The sequence below is a fragment of the Panthera pardus genome, unplaced genomic scaffold, assembly GCF_024362965.1.
Source record: "Panthera pardus isolate Hobbes unplaced genomic scaffold, ASM2436296v1 HiC_scaffold_20, whole genome shotgun sequence".
In the NCBI taxonomy this organism is placed as follows: domain Eukaryota; kingdom Metazoa; phylum Chordata; class Mammalia; order Carnivora; family Felidae; genus Panthera; species Panthera pardus.
Genome location: NW_026526766.1, coordinates 57,923,407 through 57,949,678, shown reverse-complemented (window position 1 = coordinate 57,949,678; position 26,272 = coordinate 57,923,407). Strand labels below are relative to the sequence as shown.

At 38.2% G+C, this 26,272-nt stretch overlaps 1 protein-coding gene across 3 annotated transcripts in view; it reads right to left on the bottom strand.

Annotated features, from left to right (window-relative positions):
• Positions 1 to 26,272, bottom strand: part of MELK (maternal embryonic leucine zipper kinase) — a 92,904-nt gene that overhangs the window by 19,996 nt on the left and 46,636 nt on the right. For all 3 annotated transcript variants that reach the window (XM_019454480.2, XM_019454482.2, XM_019454483.2), the window contains exons 10-13: positions 25,620 to 25,718; positions 14,642 to 14,728; positions 6,952 to 7,083; positions 2,985 to 3,107 (exon numbers count right to left, since the gene is read on the bottom strand). In XM_019454480.2, the coding sequence (XP_019310025.1) occupies positions 2,985 to 3,107; positions 6,952 to 7,083; positions 14,642 to 14,728; positions 25,620 to 25,718 (441 nt within the window). The remainder of the gene's footprint in view (positions 1 to 2,984; positions 3,108 to 6,951; positions 7,084 to 14,641; positions 14,729 to 25,619; positions 25,719 to 26,272) is intronic.

Here is a 26,272-nt window from a genome sequence, read left to right as displayed (position 1 = left end):
ATTGTTCTATATTGTCTAAATGTTTTACAAGATGAATGTATCCATGTATAATGTCTGTAATAATAAAACTAAAATTTTCAAAAGAAAAAAAGACTTATATGAGACAGAAAACTATAGGACATTTTCATTTAAGAACAAAGAAGCAGAAATTCTAAACAAAATATTAGCAAACTAACCCCAGCAGTGTATTAAAAAGGTAGTAAACTGGGCTTATATAAAGAATACAAGACTGGCTTAACATCATAACTATTGATATAACATATAACAAACTACATTATTTAATGTAGTTAATTATATCAACTAGTGAAAGAAACAAAAATAGATGATTTTCTCAATAGGTATTTTCTACAATACAGATTCATGACTTTAAACAAATCTTAGGGATGGATGCCTGGTGGCTCAGTTGGTTAAGCGTCCAACACAGGCTCAGGTCATGATCTCGCGTATTGGTGAGTTCAAAGTACCGCATCAGGCTCTATGCTGACAGCTCAGAGCCTGAAGCCTGCTTCAGATTCTGTGTCTCCCTCCCTCTCTGCCCCTCCCCTGCTCACACTCTGTGTCTCAAAAATAAACAAACACTATAAAAGAAAAATTTAAACAAATCTTAGCAGACCAGAACTAAATGAAAAACAGGTCTTAACTTGAAAAAGACAGGGTGGGAGGTGCAGTGGAGAGAGGAAGGCTGACAAGGAGAAGGAGAGTGAGGGAGAGTGGGAAGGGGAAGGTTTAAGAGGGAAAGAGAGAACATACATCATACTTAATGATAAAAGAAGTATTCTTTTTTACAACTTGGAAAAACAGTGTCTGCTATATTGCTAGGTCTACTAAGTGCAGTAATAAAAAAAAACAAAAGATATTAAAGGTTTAAGAATTAGAAAGGAAGAGGGGTGCCTGGGTGGTTCATTTGGTTAAGCATCTGACTTTGGCTCAAGTCATGAACTCATGGTTCATGAGTTCGAGCCTCGTATCAGGCTCTGTGCTGACAGCTCAGAGCCTGAAGCCTGCTTGGATTCTGTGTCTCCCTCTCTCTCTGCCCTTCTCCTGCTCACAGTCTCTCTCTCAATCACTCAAAAAAAATAAATAAATAAATAAATAAAATGTTAATAAAAGAATTAGAAAGCAGAAACAAAACTGCCACCCATAGATGATATATTTTTGTACACAGAACACTCAAAAAAATACACAGACACATTATAAGAATTTAAGAGTTTAGGAAAGTTACTGAATATAAGATCATTCACAAAAATCAATTTCATATCTATACACCAGTAACAGATACAAAACTGTGATTTTAAAAGACCTACCACTCCCAACAGCAATAAAAAAATAAGAGTATTTAGGAATAAATCTAATAAAAATATAAGACCTTTCTGGGGAAATTTATAAAACTTTATTAAAAGCAATTAACTAAAACCTAATAAATGAAGAGATATACTATGTTTATGGATAGGGGGATTTGAGGGTCTAGATTTCAATTTTTCCCAAGTTGAATCTTAAATTCAATGCAATTTCAATTTTTGAGTGTATGTGAAGTTTGTCCAAATGATTCTAAAATGTATATGGAAATGCAAAGGGACAAGAGTAGCCAAGACATTCTTAAAGAAGAATTGGCCAACCAGAGAGAAGAACTATTACAAAATTAAAGTAATTAAGATGTGTAGTACTGGTGAAAAAAAATCAATAAAACAAAATATAGCCCAGAAACAGATACACTCCTATGACAACTTGATATATGATCAAAGCACCACTGTAGATCTGGTGGTGAAAGAATGGACTTTTCAATGTAGGAGATGTAACTTAATACTCACCAGATTAGCAAATATTTAAATATTAAAATATTAAATAGCCAAAAATATCAAGTATTAATAACTATGTAAAGCAATGGGAACAGTCTTCTACTTCTGGTTGAAGTATACTTAATAAAACCACTTTGGGGAAAAAACTGGCATTATCTGTTAACGCTGAAGATACTCATTCCACTCCTAAGTATATATGTGGTAGCACTCTTACACATATGTAATAGGGGCCCTGCTGCACACAAGAGTTAGCCTAGCAGGTCCTGGATGGAAGCTAGGTAACCCAGCTTTTAGAAAATTCCCAACATTGTTGGGATAAGTTTGTTTGTATGGCTGGAGCACCAAACCCTGCTGTACCAGACTGTACAGACTACAAGCAGTGTGATTTATGATGAATGACAGCTTTTCTTCTAGAAGTCTAGAATTTCTGTGATTGTGACGAATTCCACCAACATAGAGAGCCTGTGTAACCAGCCCCAGTAAAAACTTTGGATTCTAAGTCTCTAGTGAGCTTCCCTGAGTAGAAACATGCACACCTGCTCCTGTATTTCACTGCTGTCAAAGAGAGTGCACTCTCCGTGGCCCCCTCAGAGAGAGTGGAGGAATAACATTCACTGTACATCCAATAAGTTCAACAAATGCCAAATAAGATTAAAAAAAAAAAAAGATTATCAAAAGGAGAAGAAAACAGATCAGTTGCTACTCTGAGTTGGGGGGAATAGGGAGTTGGCTACAATGAGGGACTCTAGGAGAGGGGGCAACAGAACTGTTCTTGATTTTGATGGTGGTCACAGGACTGTATGCATTTGTCAAAACACACAGAACTGCACACTAAAACAGTGTTAACAAATAGTTAACTATATGTAAGCTGTACTTCATTTTTGGAAAGGGGGAGGGGAGGGGAAGGGAGGGCAGGGGGGAAAAAGACAAGCGAAAAGAGGAACAGTAAAGTGCTCTAAAATGGAATCTTGGCTTTGTTCAACTTAGAAATAAATGGCTTCCCTTTTGTTCATATTCCAACAAATCTCTCATTAATGTCTTCAATGGCTTAGGAATTCATTAAATTTGCAAGCACACACCCAATACCGTATATTACACAGACTTACTATACATACTCACATTAGAGTCTAGATGTTTTTATAATTTAGGCAACATACACTGCTTTAAATAGTAAAATAAATAACCAACCTGTGGTGTTTGTGGGGTGGTCACACCTATTGATGAACTGTCTCCACACCAGTCACAGTCTATCAATCCAGCCACATCATTTTCATCACTTGTTGTCATATCTTCTAGACTCAGATTCTTTGACTATTCAAAAAATAGAAGAACTCAGAGACAATGCCATCATGGTTCAATTTTTAAAAGATTATGTTCGAGGCACAGGGCAAGGCCCTGGAAGCAGAAACAAATCAGATAGTATACTAAAGGAGCTCACCGTCCAGCACAGAAAACAGGAAGTCAAAAAATGCCAACACAAATTATGAGGAGAATCTCTGACTCTCAAACATGTCTTGGAACATGTTTACATATATACTCTTCAGCCAAAGATAAATTTGGCTTTATTATCAGATAATCACTGTAACACCAGAGAAACAACTCGACTGCAAATCTACAAATAAAAAAGCTCTGGGGTGCCTGGGTGCCTCAGTCAGTTAAACATCCGACTTTGGCTCAGGTCATGATCTCATGGTTCGTGAGTTCAAGCCCCCCATTGGACTCTGTGCTCACAGCTCAAGCCTGGAGCCAGCTTCGGAATCTGTGAATCCCTCTCTCTCTGCCCCTCTCCTGCTCACTCTGTCTCTCAAAAAATGAATAAATGTTTCAAAAAAAAAAAAAGCGCTCTAACAAAGTAGAAAACATAAAAGAAATGACTTTGAAATACAGGTTTCTTTTTTTGCAAATACATGCAGAATATGTAGCAATTTTTCCCAGTAGGAATAAACTAGCTTTAAGACAGGTCTCCTGGGACAGAGTATTTGGGGTCCTGTGCTAACAATACCCCCACAGTCATTTATCTCCCCCGCCTCCATAAACTAAGGGTATACTAGACACACCCTAAATTCTAAGACTATGGAGTGTAATTGGATCTTTTATTTCTCCCTCCTTCCATTTCCGAAATTCAACATCTAGTTAAGCCAGCCAGACAATTTTACTTGAATTTCTCATACGTCACCATTTACTTTCCAGTCCCACTGCCACTGTTCTAATTCAAGGACACATCTTCTCAGACCTGAACTATTCAAACAGACAGTATGGTCTGTGCCACCAGTGTTTCTACCCTCTCAACCAGGGATGACAGAGTTCTCCAATTATCATCAACTAGAACTGGCTACATGGAGTGCTAGCCGGAGAAAAATACTAAAGCTAAATCTAGGCTCAGTGGAGAAAAGTAACGAACGATGGCCATCCCGAGCACTGCCATAGAGAGTAACAGCACACACACATCCCTAACTGAACAAGTCTATATACCACTGGATACATTTTTCAAAATTACAGTCCTGTCAAGTGACTTATCCTATCTTGCTCAAAAATCAATGGTTCCCATTACCTATAGCATAAAGTCTAACCCTTCTGACATGGCATTTCAAAGCTCTCTACAATCTAGCTCTCACCTACCCTCCCAACTCACTCCCTCCTTCTCTTCCTCTTACTTTCGCCCTCTTGACCTCTCAATCTTTAGCCAAACCAAATCTTTAACCAATCTGATTCCTGGATCAGACTGTATTATTGTCTTGCTGAAAATGCCATCTGTTGATTAGCAGTTCAGGATTACTTACTTTCTTATAAACAACACCTCAGAGAAAAAAGGGTGATTCTACCAAAGGGGAGAACAGTACAAAGAAACTATGTTTCAAGTTTTAATGATTTGCATAAAAAGCAGAAAATAACCCAAAATTTTATTTCTACACTATTGCTTATTATTAAAATATCTACCTACCATAAAAATTGATTCAATAATGCCCAAATAATTACACGATCAGGGTCAATGCTCATTAGTTGAAAGAGATTACAGAGTAAGTATCTTCCCAGATACTTGAATACTTCATAATTCTTAGAAGCAGGTGAATTGAGATTGGGCCAATCCAGATGTAAGAAAATTCAATGGCTTAGGAAAATATCTCAGAACTGTTAACAAAGGTGTTATAAATGTAAAAATTTTGCTGAAGTTTATTCTAGGTACAGACTTATCTAACGCCATTCTGCAATTACCTTGATCAGAAACAGAGTTCATGATTTTGTGTTCTCTTTGACCCCAAGATCTTCACTTCAGTCTGAAAGTTTAAAGGGTCTGGAAATGTGGGCAGGATGAGTGACAGGACAACTCACGGAGTCCATGGGTAAAAGATCTTTCTGGGCATGGTGTATTCACCAATCCAACAAAACTCTCCAAGAATAGACTAGAAAACCATCCCAGGAATGACATTATTTCACTTCAGAGATCCCTTTACACTTTTAAGTGTAGCTCCTGGTACTTAAAAAAAAAAACAAACCCGTACACTTTTAAGTAAAGCTCCTGGCACTTTTAGTGCTTAGTTTGGCCAAAAGACCAACTAGGGAGGAAAGGAGAGAGGCAGAGACTGACAGGGTCTGGAAGGGACATAAGATTCCCTATACCTGCAGCACATGATTGATAAGTGCCATAAAGAGAGATCTAGGGGCGCCTGGGTGGCTCAGCTGGTTAAGCGACCGACTTTGGCTCAGGTCATGATCTTGCAGTTTGTGAGTTCGAGCCCCGCATCAGGCTCTGTGCTGACAGCTCAGAGCCTGGAGCCTGCTTCAGATTCTATGTCTCCCCCTCTCTCTACCCCTCCCCTGCTCACGCTCTGTGTCTCTGTCTCTCAATAATAAATAAACATTTAAAAAAAAAAAGAGAGAGAGATCTAAATGAAACATTAAAGGAATTCAGGGAGGTCAGAGGGAGATTCAACACAAGATCATGAAAAAGGTAGCTTTTCTTTTGACGTAATTTTGAGAGGCAGAGAAATAAAATCACTTCACACATAGTCATTTGGGCTATACTGGATTAAATAAAGAGAGCTAACTACCTCTCTCTCTGAGAATAATAAAAGTACAATTTCCTAGTGCTAGAATAGTTTAAATTGCAACCTAAATTAATCAGACTGATTATATTCCAAAGTTCCCACACGCATCCAGCAAAGGATTTGGAAGGCAGTATTTTAAACCATGGGAGGTAACAAAAACTCAGAAGATAGAGACTAATGGGAGTTCTTAGGAATGACATGGTGCTTCCAAAAATGTAAAGCTTCTCCATCATTCTAAACACTCATGACAAAGAAAAATGAGACAAAAAGGACAAAAGTAGAAAAAATATGGTCACAACAAATTCATACAAGGTATTTGAGTTATATGAGCTATAACTATTGCTCAAAACAAAAACCTAAACCATCAACATAAATGAGTATCAAAATATTCATTAAAGTATTTCATGTCATATAAAAGACAATACATCCTATTTTCAGAAATCTTACTCCCAATAATTTTTAAAAATTTTTATCCCCAACCCAATAATACAAGTGTCCTTTAAAAGCACTTGTATTAATTATATACATAAATTATATAAATAGGGGCACCTGGGTGGCTCAGTCAGTTAAGCGTCCAACTTCGGCTCAGGCCATGGTGTTGTGGTTCATGAGTTCAAGCCCCGTGTCAGACTCTGTGCTGATAGGTCAGAGCCTGGAGCCTGCTTCAGATTCTGTGTCTCCCTCTCTCTCTGCCCCTCCCCCGCTCACACTTTGCCTCTCAAAACTGAACATTTAAAATAAATTATATAAATAAACACACCAAAAAAGAATGGAAAGTCATAGTAAAATAAAACTATATTATCTACAGGGAGTAGGTTTATGCATAAGTTCTATTTTCCTTTAGCTTATCTGTGACTTAAAATTCTTCTACAACAATCAAAAATTATTTTCGTGAAAAACAAAGGGGAAGAGAGGATTATTTCCATGCCATGTTAACTTTGAAATTTTTAGAGTTCAAGTTCTGAATTTCCCATTTTCCTCACCAAAAATATCTAAATCATAAAATGTCTTGCCTCTGGCTCCTTGACACCAGTGGTGGACCCACTCATGAATGGAGCAGGCATGAGGCCAGAGCAGTCGGTGTTCACACAAAAGGTTCTAACATTTACCTTGGTGTTTGTGAACGGGGTATCACTGGCTTGTCCACAGGAAAAAGAAGGAAGCCTTAAACGAACTGGTTTTCCCCGAGCCTTCTTGGCTAGCAGCAGAAGATAGGTAGCTGTGAGGTGATCATACTGCCACTGGAAAAAAGAAAATCAAAGTTCTTTACAAGACGAAAGTTGTTTTTTGAAATAATGTTTTATTTTACATTAACTTTTTTCCATTCAGAAAAAATAACCGTCCCTTGTACCGTGTCTCCTTCACTCTCTCATACACACAGACATAGACAGACAGACACACACACACACACACACACACACACACACACACACACACTTTCCACTCCCCAGAGGGAACCACTTTTAAATACTTTAAGCTATTTGGCCTATGTTTCTATGTTGCTTATAATTTAATTTAAATTTAATGGCTTTAAAATTTTTCTTCAGCTTCAGATATTATCTATGAATTTCCTAGTATGGAAAATAAGAACTTTCCTTCCTGCCCCATACATTCTTCCTCCCTGTATCCTCCCACTATAATTTTATGACAATTTTTAGTTAAATCAATATTTATACTACTATGATTATGTAAATAGTATTCACAACTAAGTAAGGGTAATGTTCGAAATATTTAATTGGTACCCTGACTCTAAGCAATTAGAACAGAGGCTGAGAGTGAGTAGGGTCCTGGGGGACCTGTGCCATGACAATTATTAACCTTTTAATCACTGGGTTCCAGGGGAGACTGGAGGGAGGTGCCCACGGGACCTAAGGGAGGTAATGGGCTACGGGGAGGGCACTCGTAGCAGTTCTTTACCAGTGAGGATATAAGTATTCTAATATCTTAACAACCAATATGGAATTGCACCTAAACCATGCAGGGTACTATCTTCGCATTTCCTTCTTTAATATCTTGGTTTTTCCTGAAGTTAAATAAAAAAGAGGCAGTTATTCGTCTTACTAATTCATCTGCACACTCTCCAGCACTCTTCACCTCCCCTCAACGTGTCCACATACACCAGCCGATCTGACCCCCACTCCGCTGCCATTTTGGAGACATTCCACCTGATGTGTGCATTCCATGCTCCTCTCTGGACTGGCTTCTTTCTCAACCTGCAACTTAACTGTCAGTCTAGGGATTACCTTCACCTCTATTCTACAATGTGTCACCAGTTTCCTAGATCCTAAGGATTCCTCTTTCTTGGTCACTTGTTTGGGTGCAATATATTCTCCAGTAACTTCCTGAAGGTAGATGGATGGGAGGTAAATTTTTTGCGATCTTGCATGCCTGGTGACTGACTGCATTTCATCCTCACACTTGATTCTGGTTTGGCTGAATATATAATTTTAGGATGATAATAATTTTCAGTTTTGAAAACACTATTCCATGGTCTTCCCACTTCTTATATAACTACTGAAAAATCCAAAGTCTTTCCGATTCCAAGCCTTTGTTTATGATCTTTTGGGGATTGTTTTTGGCTCTAGATATTTTTTGGATATTCCCTTTTCCCCCACTTTTCTGAAATTCCACTTTGTGGAGATCTATTTTCATCCACGTTTCCAAACCCTGGCTAAGCCCCTTCATTCTTAAAAACTCAGTTCTACTACCTTAGAAACCTTCAGTTCTGGAATATTTCTTCTTGTATTATTTCTTTGATGCTTTCTTCCATTCTTCCTTCTGTTTTGTCTTCCTGCAACTTCTATTATTTGTATGTTGGACCTTTCTTACCCATTCTCTTCTATTTATGCATCTCTTTGTCTTTAAGTTCTACTTTTGAAAGATTTTCCTTTAATTTCATTTTCAATCATTTCTACTAAGCTTTTCATTTCTGTCGTCATATCTTAAACTTTCAAGAGTTATCTCTTGAAATGTTCCTTTTTAGTCATCTTATTCTTATTTCGAAAAAGAAATAGCTTCTCTTATCTCTGAGAATATTAATTATCATTTCTTAGCCATTTTCTTCCACTCCCTGCATTATCTTCTATTTCTGAATATCTTTACTTTTCTTCCTCTTCCCCCACCCCTGGTCCCCACCACTTGTTTTGATCTCTGATTTTCATGTTAGAGGCTTTCCTCAAATGTCTAGTAATCTTTGGCTGCCTGTCTCTATTTAAAGGGGAGGAATTATAAAGCACAGCTAATTAAAGGGTCTGTGTGTAGTTTGAGGCTGCTCATCAGCTTGGGGGCTTCCCTCTATAATGAACAGACAGGAATCTAAACTCCCAACCATTAGGTATAGTAGGTCCTCCCCCTTGGCTTTTCCCTAGAAATGAGTCTTCCAATATTTTCCCCACCCCCACTGCAAACAGGATAAATTCCTAGTTCTAGCATTCTCAGAGTTGAAGAGGGAAAGGGGTTAGAGGTAGTGGTTCACTGTTAAATTTGAGGACTGCATGTGCCCATGCGTCCATTTCAAAATGGACAAGCTGTGTGTGGTACAACAGTGCCTCTTGGTCAATATCTCCTATCTTCCGCTGGGGTGAGGAAGACGTGGCTATCATGCAGCTCAAAGTAAAGAAAGGGATTTAGGGGTCCAATTGTTTCTCATACAGACTTTCAACCAATCTTCCTGTTCTACCCTACTTACTTCCCTAACTTCAGAGGTTCTGAGTACCTCTGATTCCTAAGCTTTTCTGGAGCCTAAGGTCCTAATCAATTTGTTTATTTTCTTTTCCCAATGCAGGCACTTAGCCTTCAGCTTTCTCTAAAATGCTATGTCAGCTGCCACTTACCTATTTTATAACTCCCAAAATTTTACTCACATTACTTTTTGTCTCCTCTTTTATTCCAATCACGCTTGCGAAATGTTTTACCTTTTTACCCCTTTATTATTATTTTAGTGAGGTTTTAGCAAGTGTTGGATGTAAACATATCTGTTCAATCCATTATGTATAACTGAAAGTTTCTAAATAATGCACTCATAAGACTAGGAGACTCTACCCTATAAGAGCATTAAATTTTAATAACATTGAATAATATTTTTTTAATGTTTATTTATTTTTGAGACAGAGAGAGACAGAGCGTGAGCAGGGTAGGGGTAGAGAGAGAGAGAGAGGGAGACACACAATCTAAAACAGGCTCCAGGTTCTGAGCTGTGAGCACAGAGCCCAGTGCGGGGCTCGAACCCACGAATTGTGAGATCATGACCCGAGCCGAAGTCGGACGCTTAACCGACTGAGCCACCCAGGCGCCCCAACATTGAATAATATTTAATGCACGTATCTCCTCGAAAGGCACATGATCCAAAAAGGTCTACTACCAAAAAGGTCTAAATAAAAACCCTGTTTTTATTAAATTTTATCAGTTAATATTTTAGATGGCCACAGTCATCATGTATGCTTTGAAATCTATAACGGACCTATCAATCGAGTGGAAGAGGTATAAAATACTGTGATAAATTATCACAGAATGTTGCCTTTAATCCAGACAGGATCAGGGGAAGGTCAGATAAGGTTTCATGGAGAAGGTACTTGGGAACTGGGTAAAAACTATCTAGTTATAACCACTCTCCACTTTCCAAAAACTACATTCAAGATTTTTTTTTCCCCACCTGCCACATCTATGGTCTCATGTATGACAGCCCTACCTCTTTGAAAGAGATGCCATAAACTGATTACAGAATGGCTCAGAAACAAGTTGCCATTTGTGTACCAACAATGGTTTGGCACAATCCAGGCACTGTAAACAATACCTGGACAGTTTTAGATGGAGTTTTCTAAAGCTGCCTCAGAGTTTTACAACCATACTCTAACCCCTCTTTACCCCTAAGCAAAAAAAAGCATCCTTTTTATAACTTTTTTTGGCCATAGCCACTGCATACAACTCGTCACAATCAGATGCACAGGGGAGTTCTGTGTTCAATAACAGATGAATCGGCACATTAGTTACATTTTCAGGTGATGTCAATCCACAAGTCTAACACAACCAATGTCTCCATTATCTTTTAGGCAGCTCCAACAGGTTTACCTATTATGAAGAAGGTTGCATTTCTAAAAACAACAACAACTAAAAACATTTTTAAAAAAAGAAAAAACATTTAAAAATCCCCAGCTGTTGCTCACACAGGCTAAATGTTAAAGAACTGCCCAGGCACCTGGGCTGAGGGCAGGCAAGTTACTGGTACAGAGTGTTTTGAGAAACTGAGGAGTGGCTCACTATCATTCCCTTGACCTTGGTCCTTGAGGCCTTTAAACTTCTGCCACCAGAATACAGGGAGATTTGCACTACAGGGATGGGGGAAGGGATCTGTCTTGGTCTGAATTGGTTCTCATATGCACTTGTGACCCTCAATGAAGTCCCCATACCAGATGACTGGCTGCCCCCACAAATCACAGCCACTCACAGCTGGAAGAAGAGGGGAGCAGTAAGGAAAGCAATCAGGTGGAAGGAAGCTCTGGCACCACTACTGGAAGCTCTCGGGCAGGCTACAGCGGGATAGCCCGAAATCATGACACAGTGAAACTCTAACTGCTGCATATAAAAAGCAGATTAAGAGTGCTCATGTATATAATATAAAAGCGGGACTTCTAGGAGGCCAATGTTTGACAATAATAGTGTTTCTCTCTCTGCACAAAGATCAGCAGCACCATCCCAGGACGGATCACACTAACCTGATCTCTGTCTGTCCTGTCTAACCAGACCCCAAAGTAAAGGCAAAGCTCCTGAGGTGCCAAAAACAAGTATAACAGACACAGCTGATCTCAAACCTGCTGTTCCTGAGGCTCCTTAAACTGGAAAGTTCTTAGGACCAATGTGAATTCCCTGAGACTACCTAAACCAAGATTTCTCCAACCAACACTAGTGATGTTTGACCTGGATAATTCTTTCTTGTGAGGGTCTGTTCTGTGCATTGTGGGATATTTAGCAGCATCCTGGCCTCTAACCACTACATTCCATTATCATGTACACACACCCCAGTTGTGACAACCAAAAATGTCCCGAGGGGCAAAATCACTCCCAGTTGAAAACCACTGACTGAGACCAATGCTTCTCAACTTTTAATGTACATATGTATCACTTAGGGATTTTATTAAGATACAGATTCTGATTCAATAAGTCTGAAGTAGGCTCTGAGAGTTTGCATTTCTAATAAGCACCAAGTGACGCTAATGCTGCTGGTCAAAGCATACTTTGAATAGCAAGAATTTAGAGTAGTACTTCTCAACTCCTGGCTGCATACTGCAATCACTGGGAAAGCTTTTAAAAATTCTGATGTTTAGGACACACACCAAACCAATTAAACCGTAATCTCCGGGGGTGGGACCCAGGCATCAGGATTAGTTTAGATTCCCAGAGGATTCACACAAGGTTGAGAATCTCACATTTAGAATGAATAGCCTATATTCTACTCATCCCTAGGACTGGAAAGTAAGTATAAGGAGACATTTAAGAATGAGAGAAGAGTCCAAAGGAAGAAAAACTATTCCTTTTTTTCACAGCATTCTTGATGTTGTTCATGCCTAGCTTTCAGAATCACTGAGAGCTTTAGAGATGTAACACCAGAAAACAATATCGTGCTTCATTATATACTTTTCCTATATCAGAAGTAAAGAAAATAATTCCTATTCCCATTTCCCTTTTAAGTTTGAAAATTATGTAAAGATCACATAAAGGATACTATTTTAAAGATAATTTTTCAATAGTTCTTGAAATTCTAAGTATATTACTTTTAGGATTCAGATTTTAAAAGTCTGTGATATGGGGCACCTGGATGGCTCAGTCAGTTAAGCATCCGACTCTTGATTTTGGCTCAGGTCACGATCTCACAGTTTGGGGGTTCGAGCCCCGCATCGGGCTCTGTGCTGACAGCTCAGAGCCTAGAGCCTGCTTCGGATTCTGTGTCTCTCTCTCTCTCTCTCTCCCCCTCCCCTGCTCGGCTCTCTCTCTTCTCTCTCTCAAAAATAAATAAACGTTTAAAAATAAATAAATAAAAGTCTGTGATCACACACCAAATCTTTTCTCAATAAAATGACAGGATGTCTGGGCCGAGCTTTGAAATATCCTAGTTAGAAAAGGCAAATGGGAGAGGGGACTGGGATATAGATAAAACTGGCAAAATGTCATTAGCTGTTGAACCTGGATGATGAGTACGTGGAAGATCAATGTTAAACTGTTCTACTTTTGTAGGCATTTAAAAACTTCTAAAATGAAAAATTTAAAAGAAATCTTAGGTACCTGAAAGTCTTCTATGAAAGATCATCCTAAAGAAAAAGTCATACTTTTATTTTTAAGTTGCTTAAATGGAAACTTCAAGTTCTCATTATAAAAGACTAAGGAAGGGCCTTGCAGCAATTCCCAATCCTTGTCATTCCTTCAAAGGCATTTTCCATGCAAAACACATTATCATTCTGTTTTGCATACACATTCCGGAACCTTTGCTTATTACGTCATCCAAAAGAAATCTTTTATATCTCCTCCTCATTGAAAAGAATTGTGGCTTAGCAAAGCTTTGTTTAGAAAAAAAAATTTTGCTTAAGTCTTTACCTTGCAAATTAGGAAAGAAAAAAAAACAAACCACAAATCAGAGACAATGAAAGACAGTACTGAACCAGGAGCAAAGATGGGCTCAATCCCTGCCTAACAGGTTCAATTATACTCGGAGTCAACTATGAGTGCCTCCATCTCTAGGAAAAAAACACATGTATGATCTAGAGATTAAGCTTCTGAAATAACTTGATAATGATTTCATGGTATTTGCTTCACAAGCTTAGGGGTGATGTGGTGCTATGGAGTTGCTTTCGGGTAAGAAGAAAGTTGCTTTGTGTTTACCTATTCCTACAGCAGAATCATAGTTCCATGTATAGAATTTCAAGTAGTAAAATCAGAACTCTGTCAATTCTCTGTGGACTAGTTTTTTCTATTTATTTTTTTTCCCACTGTAATTCTCTTTAATCAATGTCATATTTTTTTATTTTAAACTTTATTTGAGAGAGAGTGCACATGCATGGGGGGGTAGAGGGAGGGAGGAAGGGGGAGAGAGAGGAGAGGGAGAGAGGGAAGGAGGGAGAGAGGGAAAGAGGGAGGGAGAGAGGGAGAGAGGGAAAGAGGGAGGGAGAGAGGGAAAGAGGGAGGGAGAGAGGGAAAGAGGGAGGGAGAGAGGGAAAGAGGGAGGGAGAGAGGGAAAGAGGGAGGGAGAGAGGGAGAGAGGGAGGGAAGGAGGGAATCCCAAGCAGGCTGCATGCTCAGCACAGAGCCTGATGTAGGGCTCGATCCTATGAACCATGAGATCATGATCTGAGCCAAAATCAAGAGTCAAACCCAAATCAATGTCATTTTTTTTTTTATTTTTAGGTTTGTTTTTTTTTTAACGTTTATTTATTTTTGAGACAGAGAGAGACAGAGCATGAACGGCAGAGGGGCAGAGAGAGAGGGAGACACAGAATCGGAAGCAGGCTCCAGGCTCTGAGCCATCAGCCCAGAGCCCAATGCGGCGCTCAAACTCATGGACCGTGAGATCGTGACCTGAGCCGAAGTCGGACGCTCAACCGACTGAGCCACCCAGGCGCCCCAATCAATGTCATTTTTAAAGAAGATCTCCAGCAGACATGAGAAAAGAATTGAGTGGAATAGTTACATCCATGATAAAATCATAGGTCTGAAAAATGCTATACTATTTTCCATGTACTTTATCAGGATATTTATCAATAAAGAACAATAAAACAAAAGATATTATTCTCAAATTCATGTCATATTTCTTACCAATGAAATTAAATCCTCCATTGTTTGCCTGTTATTTCTGTGATGTACAGCTAGTTCTGTTACACAATCTTCATCAAGGTGAATAAGCTACAAAAAAATACAAATTTTATTAACAAAAAGTTATAAATATATTTGTTTTTAAACTTTTTAAACTAGCAAAACTGCCTTGTAAAATCAATGCCAATATGTAAAAAAACAGGAGTCCGTCAAATTCTTCAGTAACAATAAACATTCTCCAGAATTTTTTAAGATATCAACAGATGACAATAAGCAGTTCAGGAAGAAGAGTTCTTTCCCAGCCTTTCACATTCCATCACCGTGTGATCGATTGCTAAAACTGTTATCTAGCCAAGGCCCTACATGCTCCTTCCCTACATGGTAAGGCCAGCATGGCATCTTCAGCAAAGAGCATCTAGGCACTAAAATCAGCGGCTACACAACAGACTGGCCAGAGTGGCTCAAACTTGCAGTACAGTGCACCTACAGCTGTGTTTGGGTTCCACAACAATCCAAGAAGCCCTTGTGATGGTGCCATAGGTGACACACAATCACCATTATGCTGAAGGTACTAGCAAAGCATGATTTTAAAAAAACAGCCTCTGTACAAGCTTTATTTTGCTTCAGGATAGAAATTATCCAAGTATGCTGACCCACGCACAAGGGGACAGAAGTAGGTTCTGAGAACCAAATGAGAATCACTGAGAACCAAAAGGCCAAATGGGCCTAGCGTGGACCTGGAACAGGAGTTCAGGAGATCACAGTGGAAGAGATTCAAAGGAATGTAATTTTAAAGTCATCTTCTCCACGTATGAATTCTCTTCACAACAGTCCCAATAAGTGATCTCTCACTTTCTGCCCTAGCCCTCCTCTCCAGGGAACAGGGATGGCTAGCTTCTCGCACCTGTCCCCTAAGGTCTGTCTCCCTATGATCTGTATTTGCTGTGAGTCCATACACTCTTACAGCTAACAGGCTTTGGAATCAGAAAAACCTTGGTTTGAATTGTGAAATCATTAAATAACTGTGTGGCCTTCAGCAGGTTACTATACCTCTCGGAGCATCAGTTCCATCATCTATAAAATAGAAATGGAACTTCGTCTTGCAAACATACAACATACGTGGAATGCCTAGTACAATATCTAAACAGAGTAGACTCTCAAAAAGTGGTTAACGAATTTTACTAACAATCATAATTTTACTTCCTCTTTGGTGTAAGAGCTTTTCAGAAATTTGAATATTCCTATTATAACAACATTTCCTCTTCAAGTTTTCTCTTTTCCACTTTCTTTAACCACCATTGCAATGATTAACGTCCCTTACCATCTTGGCCCTTTCTTTAGATCACACACACTAGGTTGTCACTGACCCTCAGTGTAAAGTGCTGAGAACCAAACATAGTATGCCAAGAGAGGTTTGCCCAGAGCAAAGCAGAGCAATATCATGAACCTTCCCTTGTTCCGGACCCCACACTTGTAATAACGGACTCAAGAGAAAGTCATGCTGCCATCATGAAAATAGAAGAACACTAGAAACAACGTATAAGCACAACCTCACGGGCTACAGAGAATGTGGAGACACAGAGGCTTATACTAATGGCTCTATAAAAGTCCAAAATGCTAAGGTAAGTTTTCACCGTATTGCTTTAACCTTAGCAGTTTCCCCTACTATAGATTCCCCTTCAGGAAGGTCCCAACCTCAGAAGCCCAGACACTTTACCACCAGTTGGGCATCTTCTTTGACACCAGTTGATGCCACCACTGCTCAAATGAGAAGGAAAAGGTTTCTGGGGTTCCCTCCATAATTGTAAGTTACTATCCTAAAAACAAACAAACAAACAATCTTTCTCTCTCTCCCATAGCCTCCTACTTTGTGCCTTTACCACAGGTGTGTGTGGGAAAGGAGGGAAGGGTAGGAAGAAGGTGCTAGCTTCTTTACTGGACTCTTGAACTGGAACGAATGAAGAGTGTGGTAGACAAGACATCAAGTCTTAAAACTATGGCTTATCTAGGGGCACCTGGGTGGCTCAGTCAGTTAACCATCCGACTTCAGCTCAGGTCATGATCTCATGGTTCGAGAGTTTGAGCCCCACATCGGGCTCTGTGGAGCCTGGAGCCTGCTTCAAATTCTGTGTTTCCTACTCTCCCTGCCCCTCCCCAGTTCACACTCTGTCTGTCTGTCTGTCTGTCTCTATCTCTCTCTCTCGAATATAAATAAACATTAAATATATAGATATGGCTTGTCTCGAGCTGGGTTTTCCAAAGAGGCTCAATACTTTTAGATGGTCCCAGGCTTACAATGGTTCAACTTATGACTTTTCAACTTTACAATGGTGCAAAAGTGATACACATTCAGTAGAAACCATACTTCAAATTTTGAATTTTGATGTTTGCCCAGGCTAACAATATACGGTATAGATCCTCTCTGTGATGTTGGGCAGCAACAAGCTGTAGCTCCCAGTCAGCCACGCGACCACATGAGTAAAGAGCCAATACACTTACAACCATTCTGTACCCATATAATCATTCTGTTTTTCACTTTCAGTACAATAATCAACAAATTACGAGAGATATTAAACACTTTATTATAGGCTTTGTGTTATATGATTTTGCCCAACTGTAGGCTAATGTAAGTGTTCTGAGCATGTTTAAGGTAGGTCAGGCTAAGCTATGCTGTTCAGCAGGTTAGGTGTATTAAATGCATCTTCGACTTAAGATATTTTCAACTTACGACAGGTTTATTGGGGTGTAACCCTTTAAGTCAAGGAAGATCTGTACTCTAAATTCTCAGCCACACGGACTCAAGTTAAATTAAGTACAAAAATGAATACCAAAAGCTAGCCAATTATTTTGGATTATCCGTGCCTACTACATTTCCTGTTCAGTAGGGCAGAAAATGGAACTGAATATAACTTCTATTTGATACAACACTTGGGTACTAGAGTTATGTGTGAAAATGATAGAAGGAGATCATGCATAGAGTTATAGAATAGCACCTATACATTAAATATCCAAGTAAATCTGAATTATTTTTTATAATTCACTCTTGACAAAACATAATAATGAGGGAGAAAAAGCAAATACTTTGAAAAGCAACAATAAACCCTTATAGCTCTTCTGTATATAACTCATTTGATCCCTGAAGCAATACTATAAGGCAGGCGAGACAGATGAATGACACAACATGTAAAGGCACTCTATAAAGGGGAAAATATAACCCAAATATACACAAGAGACTGATGTTAGAATACCCACATTAGAGGTGAGAAAATACTCAGAAAAATTCCTGTGATGTGCCTAAGACTGGCATTTTTCATTCCTAGCCCAGAGTTTGTTCTGTCACACCACAGTGCCACCTCTCCATGACGCTGCTCCAATAGCTATTTCAACAGAAACCAGATGCATGGCCTGGTCCTCGTCACAAAGGCCACAGCTATGCAGGATGCAGGCCCTAAATTTGAATTATTTGACCTACCAGATCCATTTCATTCTGGAGGCCTTCTGTCTAGGTTCAAATCCTGGTTCTACACTTACTAATTGTTTGATCTTGGGGAAGTTACCTTATGATTCTGTGTCTCAGTTGCTTCATTTGCAAAATGGGGACAACAATACTATCTACCTCAGAGGGTTGGTATGTGGATTAAATGAGTTAAAAGAGTTAAAAACACAAAGCCATAGAATATCACCTGACTCTTATAGGTAATACCCTAAGGGCTCTGTATTACATTGTAGTATAATACATAGAGAGTTCTTACTATAATAGCACACTATATGATTATAGTAAGTATTCAGTAAAAAATAATTACTATACTAAGATATAAGAAAATTTACAAATTCTTTGAACACTCAAAACTATATATTTTACTTTATACTGCACCCAAATTTAAAATAATTTTTGTGTTGGTGAAATCAGAGACCTTCTTCATTTAGGCATCTGTTCTACTGCAAGTATAGTGGATCCTCTATTAGGATTATGGCTGAGAAGACATGCAAAGCCCTCCCACACATGGAGAAACAATGACCCCCAATGGTTGAACACAGGCATTTGCACCACCCACTCCCTCCACCTCACAAGGGGCACATCCCAGTTTCCCCGCCCTGCTACTGCACCGTTCTCACACCTGCACGCTCTGCTTTTCTTAGGCTCTCAGTGTTGATAGTTGTTAGAATGAAGTTGCTGCTCAACAACCTAACCTTACACCCAAAGGAGGTAGAAAAAGATTAACAAATGAAGACTAAAGCCAGCAGAAGGAAGGACATAATACATTTTAGAGCAGAAATAAATGATATAAAAACTAAAAAAAAAAAAAATAGAACAGATCAATGAAACCAGGAGCTGGTGCTTTGAAAAATATTAATAAAAGTGATAAACCTCTAGCCAGACTGATCAAAAAAAGACTCAAATAAATAAAATCGCAAATGAGGAGAAATAACACCACAAAAATACAAACAATTAAAAGAGAATATTATGAAAAACTATATGCCAACAAATTGGACAGCTTAGAAGAAACGGATAAATTCCCACAAACATATAAACTACCAAAACTGGAACAGGAAGAAATAGAAAACTTGAACAGACCAATAACCAGCAAAGAAAGTGAATCAGTAATCAAAAACTCCCAACAAACAAAAGAGCTGGACCAGATGGCTTCACAGGAGAATTCTACTAAACATTTAAAGAGTTAATACCTATACTACTCAAACTATTCCAAAACATAAAAAAGGAAAACTTCCAAATTCATTCTATGAGGCCAGCATTACCCTGATACCAAAACCAGATAAAGACTCCACTGAAAAAGAGAACTGCAGGCCAATATCCCTGCTGAACATAGATGCAAAAATTCTCAATAAAATACTAGCAAACGAAATTCAACAATACATTAAAAAAATCATTTACCACGATCAAATGGGATTTATTAGTCGGTTACAAGGCTGGTTCAATATTCACAAATCAATCAACGTGACACAGTACATCAATAAGAGAAAGGATAAGAACCATACGACCAGTAGACACAGAAAAAAGCATTTGACAAAGTACAACATCCATTCATGATAAAAACCCTCAACAAAGTAGGTTTAGAGGGAATATATCTCAACATAATAAAAGGCCATATATGAAAAACCCACAGCTAATATCATCCTCAATGGGGAAAAATGAGAGCTTTTCCTCTAATGTCAGGAAAAAGACAAGGATGTTCACTCTCATCACTTTTATTCAACATGATACTAGAAGTTCTAGCCACAGCAATCAGACAACAAGAAACGAAAAGGCATCCAAATTGGCAAGGAAGAAGTCAAATTTTTACTATTTGCAAACGACATGATACGGTATATAGAAAACCCAAAAGACTCCACCAAAAAACTGCTAGAATTGATACACGAATTCACTAAAGTCACAAGATAAAAATGTACAGAAACCTGCTGCATTTCCATACACCAATAATGAAGCAGCAGAAAAAGAAATTAAGGACTCAATCCCATTTACAAGTGCACCAAAAACACATAAGATACCTAAGAATAAACCTAACCAAAGAGATAAAAGACTTGTACTCTGAAAACTATAAAATACTGATGAAAGACATTGAAGAAGATGACACAAGGAAATGGAAAGACATTCCATGCTCACTGACTGGACAAACAAATATTGTTAAAATGTCTATATTACCCAAAGCAATCTACACATTTAATGCAATCCCTATCAAACTACCAAAGTATTTTTCACAGAGCTAGAACCAACCCCAAACTATGTATGGAACCACAAAAGACCCCAACTAGCCAAAGCAACTTTGAAAAGGAAAGCAAAGCTGGAGATATCACAATTTCAGACTTCAAGTTATATTACAAACCTATAGTAATCAAAACAGTATTGTACCGGCACAAAAACAGATCCATAGATCAATAGAACAGAAGAGAAAACCCAGAAATGAATCCACAATTATATCTTTAACAAAGCAGTAAAGAATATCCAATGGGAAAAAGAATGTCTGTTCAACAAATGCTATTGAGAAAACTGGACAGCGACATGCAAAAGGATAAAACTGGACCATTTTCTTACACCATACACAAAAATAAATTCAAAATGGATTAAAGACCTAAATATGAAACCTAAAACCATAAGAATCCTAAAAGAGAACACAGGCAGTAACTTCTTTGACATCAGCAGTAGCAACTTCTTTCTAGATATATCTCCTGAGGCAAGGGAAACAAAATCAAAAATAAACTATTGGAACTACATCAAAATAAAAAGCTTCTGCACAGCAAAAGAAACAATCAATAGAACTAAAAGGCAACCTAGGGAATGGGAGAAGATATTTACAAATGACATATTCTGATAAAAGGTTAGTTTCCAAATTATATAAAGAACTTATCAAACTCAAAACCCCCAAAAATGAATGATCTAATTAAAAAATGGGCGGAAAATGAATAGACATTTTTATAAGGAAGACACACAGAAAGCCAACAGACATGTGAAAAGATGCTCAACTCTGCACATCATCAGGGAAATGCAAATCAAAACTACAATGAGCTATCACCTCACACCTTTCAGAATGGCTAAAATCAGTAACACAAGAAACAACAGGTGTTGTCAAGGATGTGGAGAAAGGCGAACACTTGTACACTGTTGGTGGCAATGCAAACTGGTGCAGCCACTGTGGAAAATGTGGAGGTTCCTCAAAAAGTTAAAAATAGAACTACCCTACGATCTGGCAATCACACTACTAGGTATTTACCCAAAGAATACAAAAATACTAATTCAAAGGGATACATGCATCCCAATATTTATAGCAGCATACAGCCAAATTACAGAAAGATTCCAAGTGTCCATCAATTCATCAATTGAAGATGTGTGTGTGTGTATATATATATATATATATGCGTATGTATATATACACACACATATATATACATATATACACACACATGCGTATATATACACGCACACACATATACATATATATACACAATGGAATATTACTCAGCCATAAAAAAGAATGAAATCTTGCCATTTGCAACAACATAGTAAGTCAGTCACAGAAAGACAAATACCACATGATTTCATTCATATGTGGAATCTAAGAAAACAAATGAGCAAAGGGAAAAAAAAAGAGAGAGAGAGAAAGAGAGAGAGAGAGAGAAGAGAGAGAGAGAGAGAGAGAGAGAGAGAGGCAAACCAAGAAACAGACTCTTAACTACAGAGAACAAACTAATGGATACCAGAAGGGAGGTGGGTGGGGGGATGGGTTAAATAAGTGATGGGGATTAAGAAGTACCCTTGTTTGATGAGCACTGGGTGCTATATGGAAGTGCTGAATCACTATGTTGTACACCTGAAACTAATATTACACTGTATGTTAACAAACTGGAATGTGAATAAAAACTTAAAAAAAAAAAAAAAAGAATTAAGTTGCCTCTCTAACTGCATTTGCTCAATAAATACGAAAGATGTCCTGGAGGACTGAAGGGAACATGGGAGAAGAAAAACGTTAGGAGCTGACAGTCATAGGAGAATCAGAAGGGATTTCTAACAGTGGGCAAACTAGTAAGAAGAAGCTAAAAACAAGCTTCATTTATTTTTCCAAGACCAGGTAGCCCACTGGGAAGAGTATCTGCATGTATTAAGGTGATTACTCCAGAAAGCAAATACCTCACAGCTGTACCAAGTCCATACTGTGACATGTCTGAGAAACATCCAAGCTATTCTGTTGACCCATGCACATACCCCACTACGCTGCCTAAGTTTTAGCTGATTATCAGAGAACATGCCAAATTATCTGAAAAGGCCATTAAAATACTTCTCCTTTAAAGTATTAAAATACTTTTCTAACCACATACCTATGTGAGGCTACATTTTCTTCATATGCTTCAATCAAAACAACAGAATGCAAAACAGACTGAATGCAAAAGCAGATACAAATCCAAGTGTCTTCTATTAAGTCAGACTTAATCTGCAAAGATGTAAAGCGATGCCACTCTTTCAAATTTATTTTTTAAGTCATTATTTTTCATTTCTTGATTTCCTTATCTATACATAGGGGATAAGAATTGTTTGGACTTAGAATGGCACACCTTTCATAGTGGCTCCAGGCTTTGCCATGTGGCTCACTTTGGTGACTGGGATATAAGCAAACACGATGCAAGCAGAGACTTGGAAAATGCTTGAAAAGTATTAGAGCTTTCCCACTTTCTTGCCTCTTTTGGAATCCAGCCACCATTTCAAGAAGCCCCAACTAGCCTGCTGCACACAATGCAGCCCCACAAACAGCCAGCACAAACAGCTGATCTTCTGAGTAAGGCTTGGACCATACAGCCACAATTAAGTCACAGGTGACTACAGACACATGAGTGACCCAGGTAAGACGGGCACAAGAACTGCCTGGTTGAGCCAACCCAAATTGCTGATCCACAAAATTAGAGGTTATAATTATTTTAAGTCACTAAATTTTGAGATTTTATTTTACATACTAACAGTTAATATCAAAGCACACATCCTTTCGCAATAGTCACATTTTTGCCAAGTTCAAGTTGCTATTGGTTAAAAAAGACTTAAATGTTAATATAATAATAATTATTTAAATAACTCACATATATATATTTCATATATATATTAGACTAGTTCTCAGGGTGTAGTCCACAGACCCCTTGAGGATCTCCAAGGTCAAAACTGTTTTTTATAATAATACTGTTTTTCATTTTTCACAATGTTAACATTTGCAGTGATGGTGCAAAAGCAATGATGAGTAACACTGTTGTGCCTTAGTACAAATCGACGCAGTGGCACCAAACTATACTAAAATACTATATTCTTTGTCATGCACTTACAGTTCAAAAAAAAATTTTTTAAGTCAGTTTCAATTAAGAAGATCATTAATGTAGGACGCCTGAGTGGCTCAGTCAGTTAAGCATCCGACTATTGGTTTTGGCTCGTCATGATCTCACGTTTCGTGGGATCAAGCCCCACGTTGGGCTCTGTGCTGACAGCTCAGAGCCTGCTTGGGATTCTCTCTCTCAGCCCTTCCTCAGCTTATGCACGTTCTCTCTCTCAAAATGAATAAACATTCAAAAAAAAAAAAAAAAAAAAAAAGAATATCATTGATGAAGCAGTAAAAAGTACTAATTTTATTAAATCTTGGACACTGAGTACATGTATTTTTTATATTCTGTGTGACAAAATGGGAACTGTGCATAAAGCACTTATGTATACCAAAATATGATGGTTCTTAGAGGAAAAGTGCCTGTGTAACTCAGTTATGAGTTGAATTACCTGTTTTCTTCATAAAACACCATTTTTACTTGAAAGAACAATGGCAAACTATAATTATTTAGACTTGGGTATTTGGCATTTTCTCAAAAATGAACAAAATGAATTTGCCACTTCAAGGAAAACAAACTGACAGTATTTGCTGCCAATGATATGATTTGAGCTTTCAAGCAAAAATTAACATTTTGGAAACTTTGTATCTGCCACTATTAGTTTAACAGCTTTCCAAATCTTAAAGACTTTTCTGATGAGATCAATAGTGATTTTAAGGAATGTGATTCTGGGGTGCCTGGATGGCTCAGTCGGTTAAGCATCCAACTCTTGATCTCGGCTCAGGTCACAATCTAACGGTTTGTGGAATCGAGCCCTGCATCAGCCTCTGCACTGACAGCACAGAACCTGCTTGGGATTCTCTCTCCCCCCCTCTCTGCTCCTCCCCCACTAGCACGTGTGCTCTCTCTCTCTCTCTCTCAAATCAATAAACTTTAAAAAAAGGAATATGATTTTTTTCTAGTGTATGATTGAAAGGTGTTAACATTTGGAAGATATGCATAACTCAATGAACCAATAGTTTCCAAATGACCAATGCATAATATTACATGAGGAAGGAATCCAATGGACAGACCGATGGATTTGAATGGAACAGAGTACGACAGCTTCATTGATGTGCTTTCATATTCCACAATCAACTAACCTTTCAGAAACTACCAGTTGTCAAGTTTTAATGGACTATCACAGAATATCCCTAATTATCTGAAAAAGTTTTTAAAGTGTTTATCTCTTTTCCTAGTACATATCTGTGAGGCTTTTTCTTCATATGCTTCAATCAAAACAACATATCAAAACAGACTGAATACAGAAGCAGATGAGATCCAAATGTCTTCTATCAAGCTAGACTACAAAGAAGCTTGCAAAGATGCTACTCTTTTCACTACATTTATTTTTTAAGGTTATTTTTCAGAAGATATTAATTTGAGACAAAATATAATAGGTTCGCTACTGTTACTTTTAGAGGAATCAATCAATAAATATTAAGAGTATAAAGGAGTCCTCCGACTTAAAAGTTTGAGAACCACTATAACCTCATAACTACTCTGGGAAGTAGACAGAACTGGTTTAATCTGCTTTTTATAGACAAATAAATAGATTTGGCAGAGTTAGGCAACTTGCTTTGGTTTCCAGAGCACTGTTCACAATCCTGACTACAGGCAAGAAACACATGGAAGGTTTTAAAAATATCCACTAATTGTTCTGGGATGGGGCACAGGCATTTTTTTTTTCTAATATTTATTTATTTTTTTTGAAAGAGACAGAGAGACAGCACAAGCTGGGGAGGGACAGAGGGAAGGGAGACACAGAATCGGAAGCAGGCTCCAGGCTCTGAGCTGTGAGCACAGAGCCCAACACAGGGCTCGAACTCACAAATCATGAGATCATGACATGAGCTGAAGTCAGACACCCAACCAACTGAACCACCCAGATGCCCTGACATTTTTTTTTAAGGTCCCAATGATTCTCATGTGTGGCCTAAGTTAAGAGCCACTGTCCTAGAGATTAACAGGCAAATATAGAATTAGGTTACAAGCCTCACAAACACCAATCTGATGAACAAGTCTACAAACTACATTTTCTTTTATATTTAAACCACATCAGTGTAGTTCCTGAATCCACAGAAAGATCAAACAAGGTTTTTTGAAAAATTCTACCAGACTTCATTTTACTTACAGAATTCTTGCTTTGCCACTCAACAGGACAGTTGTAATCATGCATGATCCAGGGATGGCTCAATAGATTTTTCACAGAAATCCGTTTCTTTGGGTCCACCTAGTGGCCATTGAGAAGTAGCTAGAGGTTAACATTTCAAATAGGGAACACAGAACTCCTTTACTCCTGAGAACTCAAAATTCATCAGAACAGATGTAAACTTTATCATCACAAAAACGCTGTCAAAGACCTTAAAATGGCCTTGGAATAAATTCTTTAAAAAAGGCAATAGAGGCAAGAAAACTATAGCAACCAACACGGGCTTAGAAGATAAATGTTTAACAAACATGAACTTCATTGGTATGGACATTATTCATGAAGTTCAGTCAATCTATTGTATGATGTAATAGTCTTTGCTGGAAAACCTATTCACAGGAAATATTCACCAATTTAATATTCAAGCAGCCACAATGCAGGGCATTCATAGTGAATATGCAATCTCTACCTCTGATGAGCTTACAATCACATAGAACAAGTTGAAAAGCACACCTTTCTTTTCCATTTGTAATTTTCAAATGTGAGGAGAGGAAAATTAATCAACAAAGATTAAGTTTTTTGGAGTCCAGAAGAAAGATGAGGTGTTTTCAATCTCATTATGGAGATTTGGTGGTCTG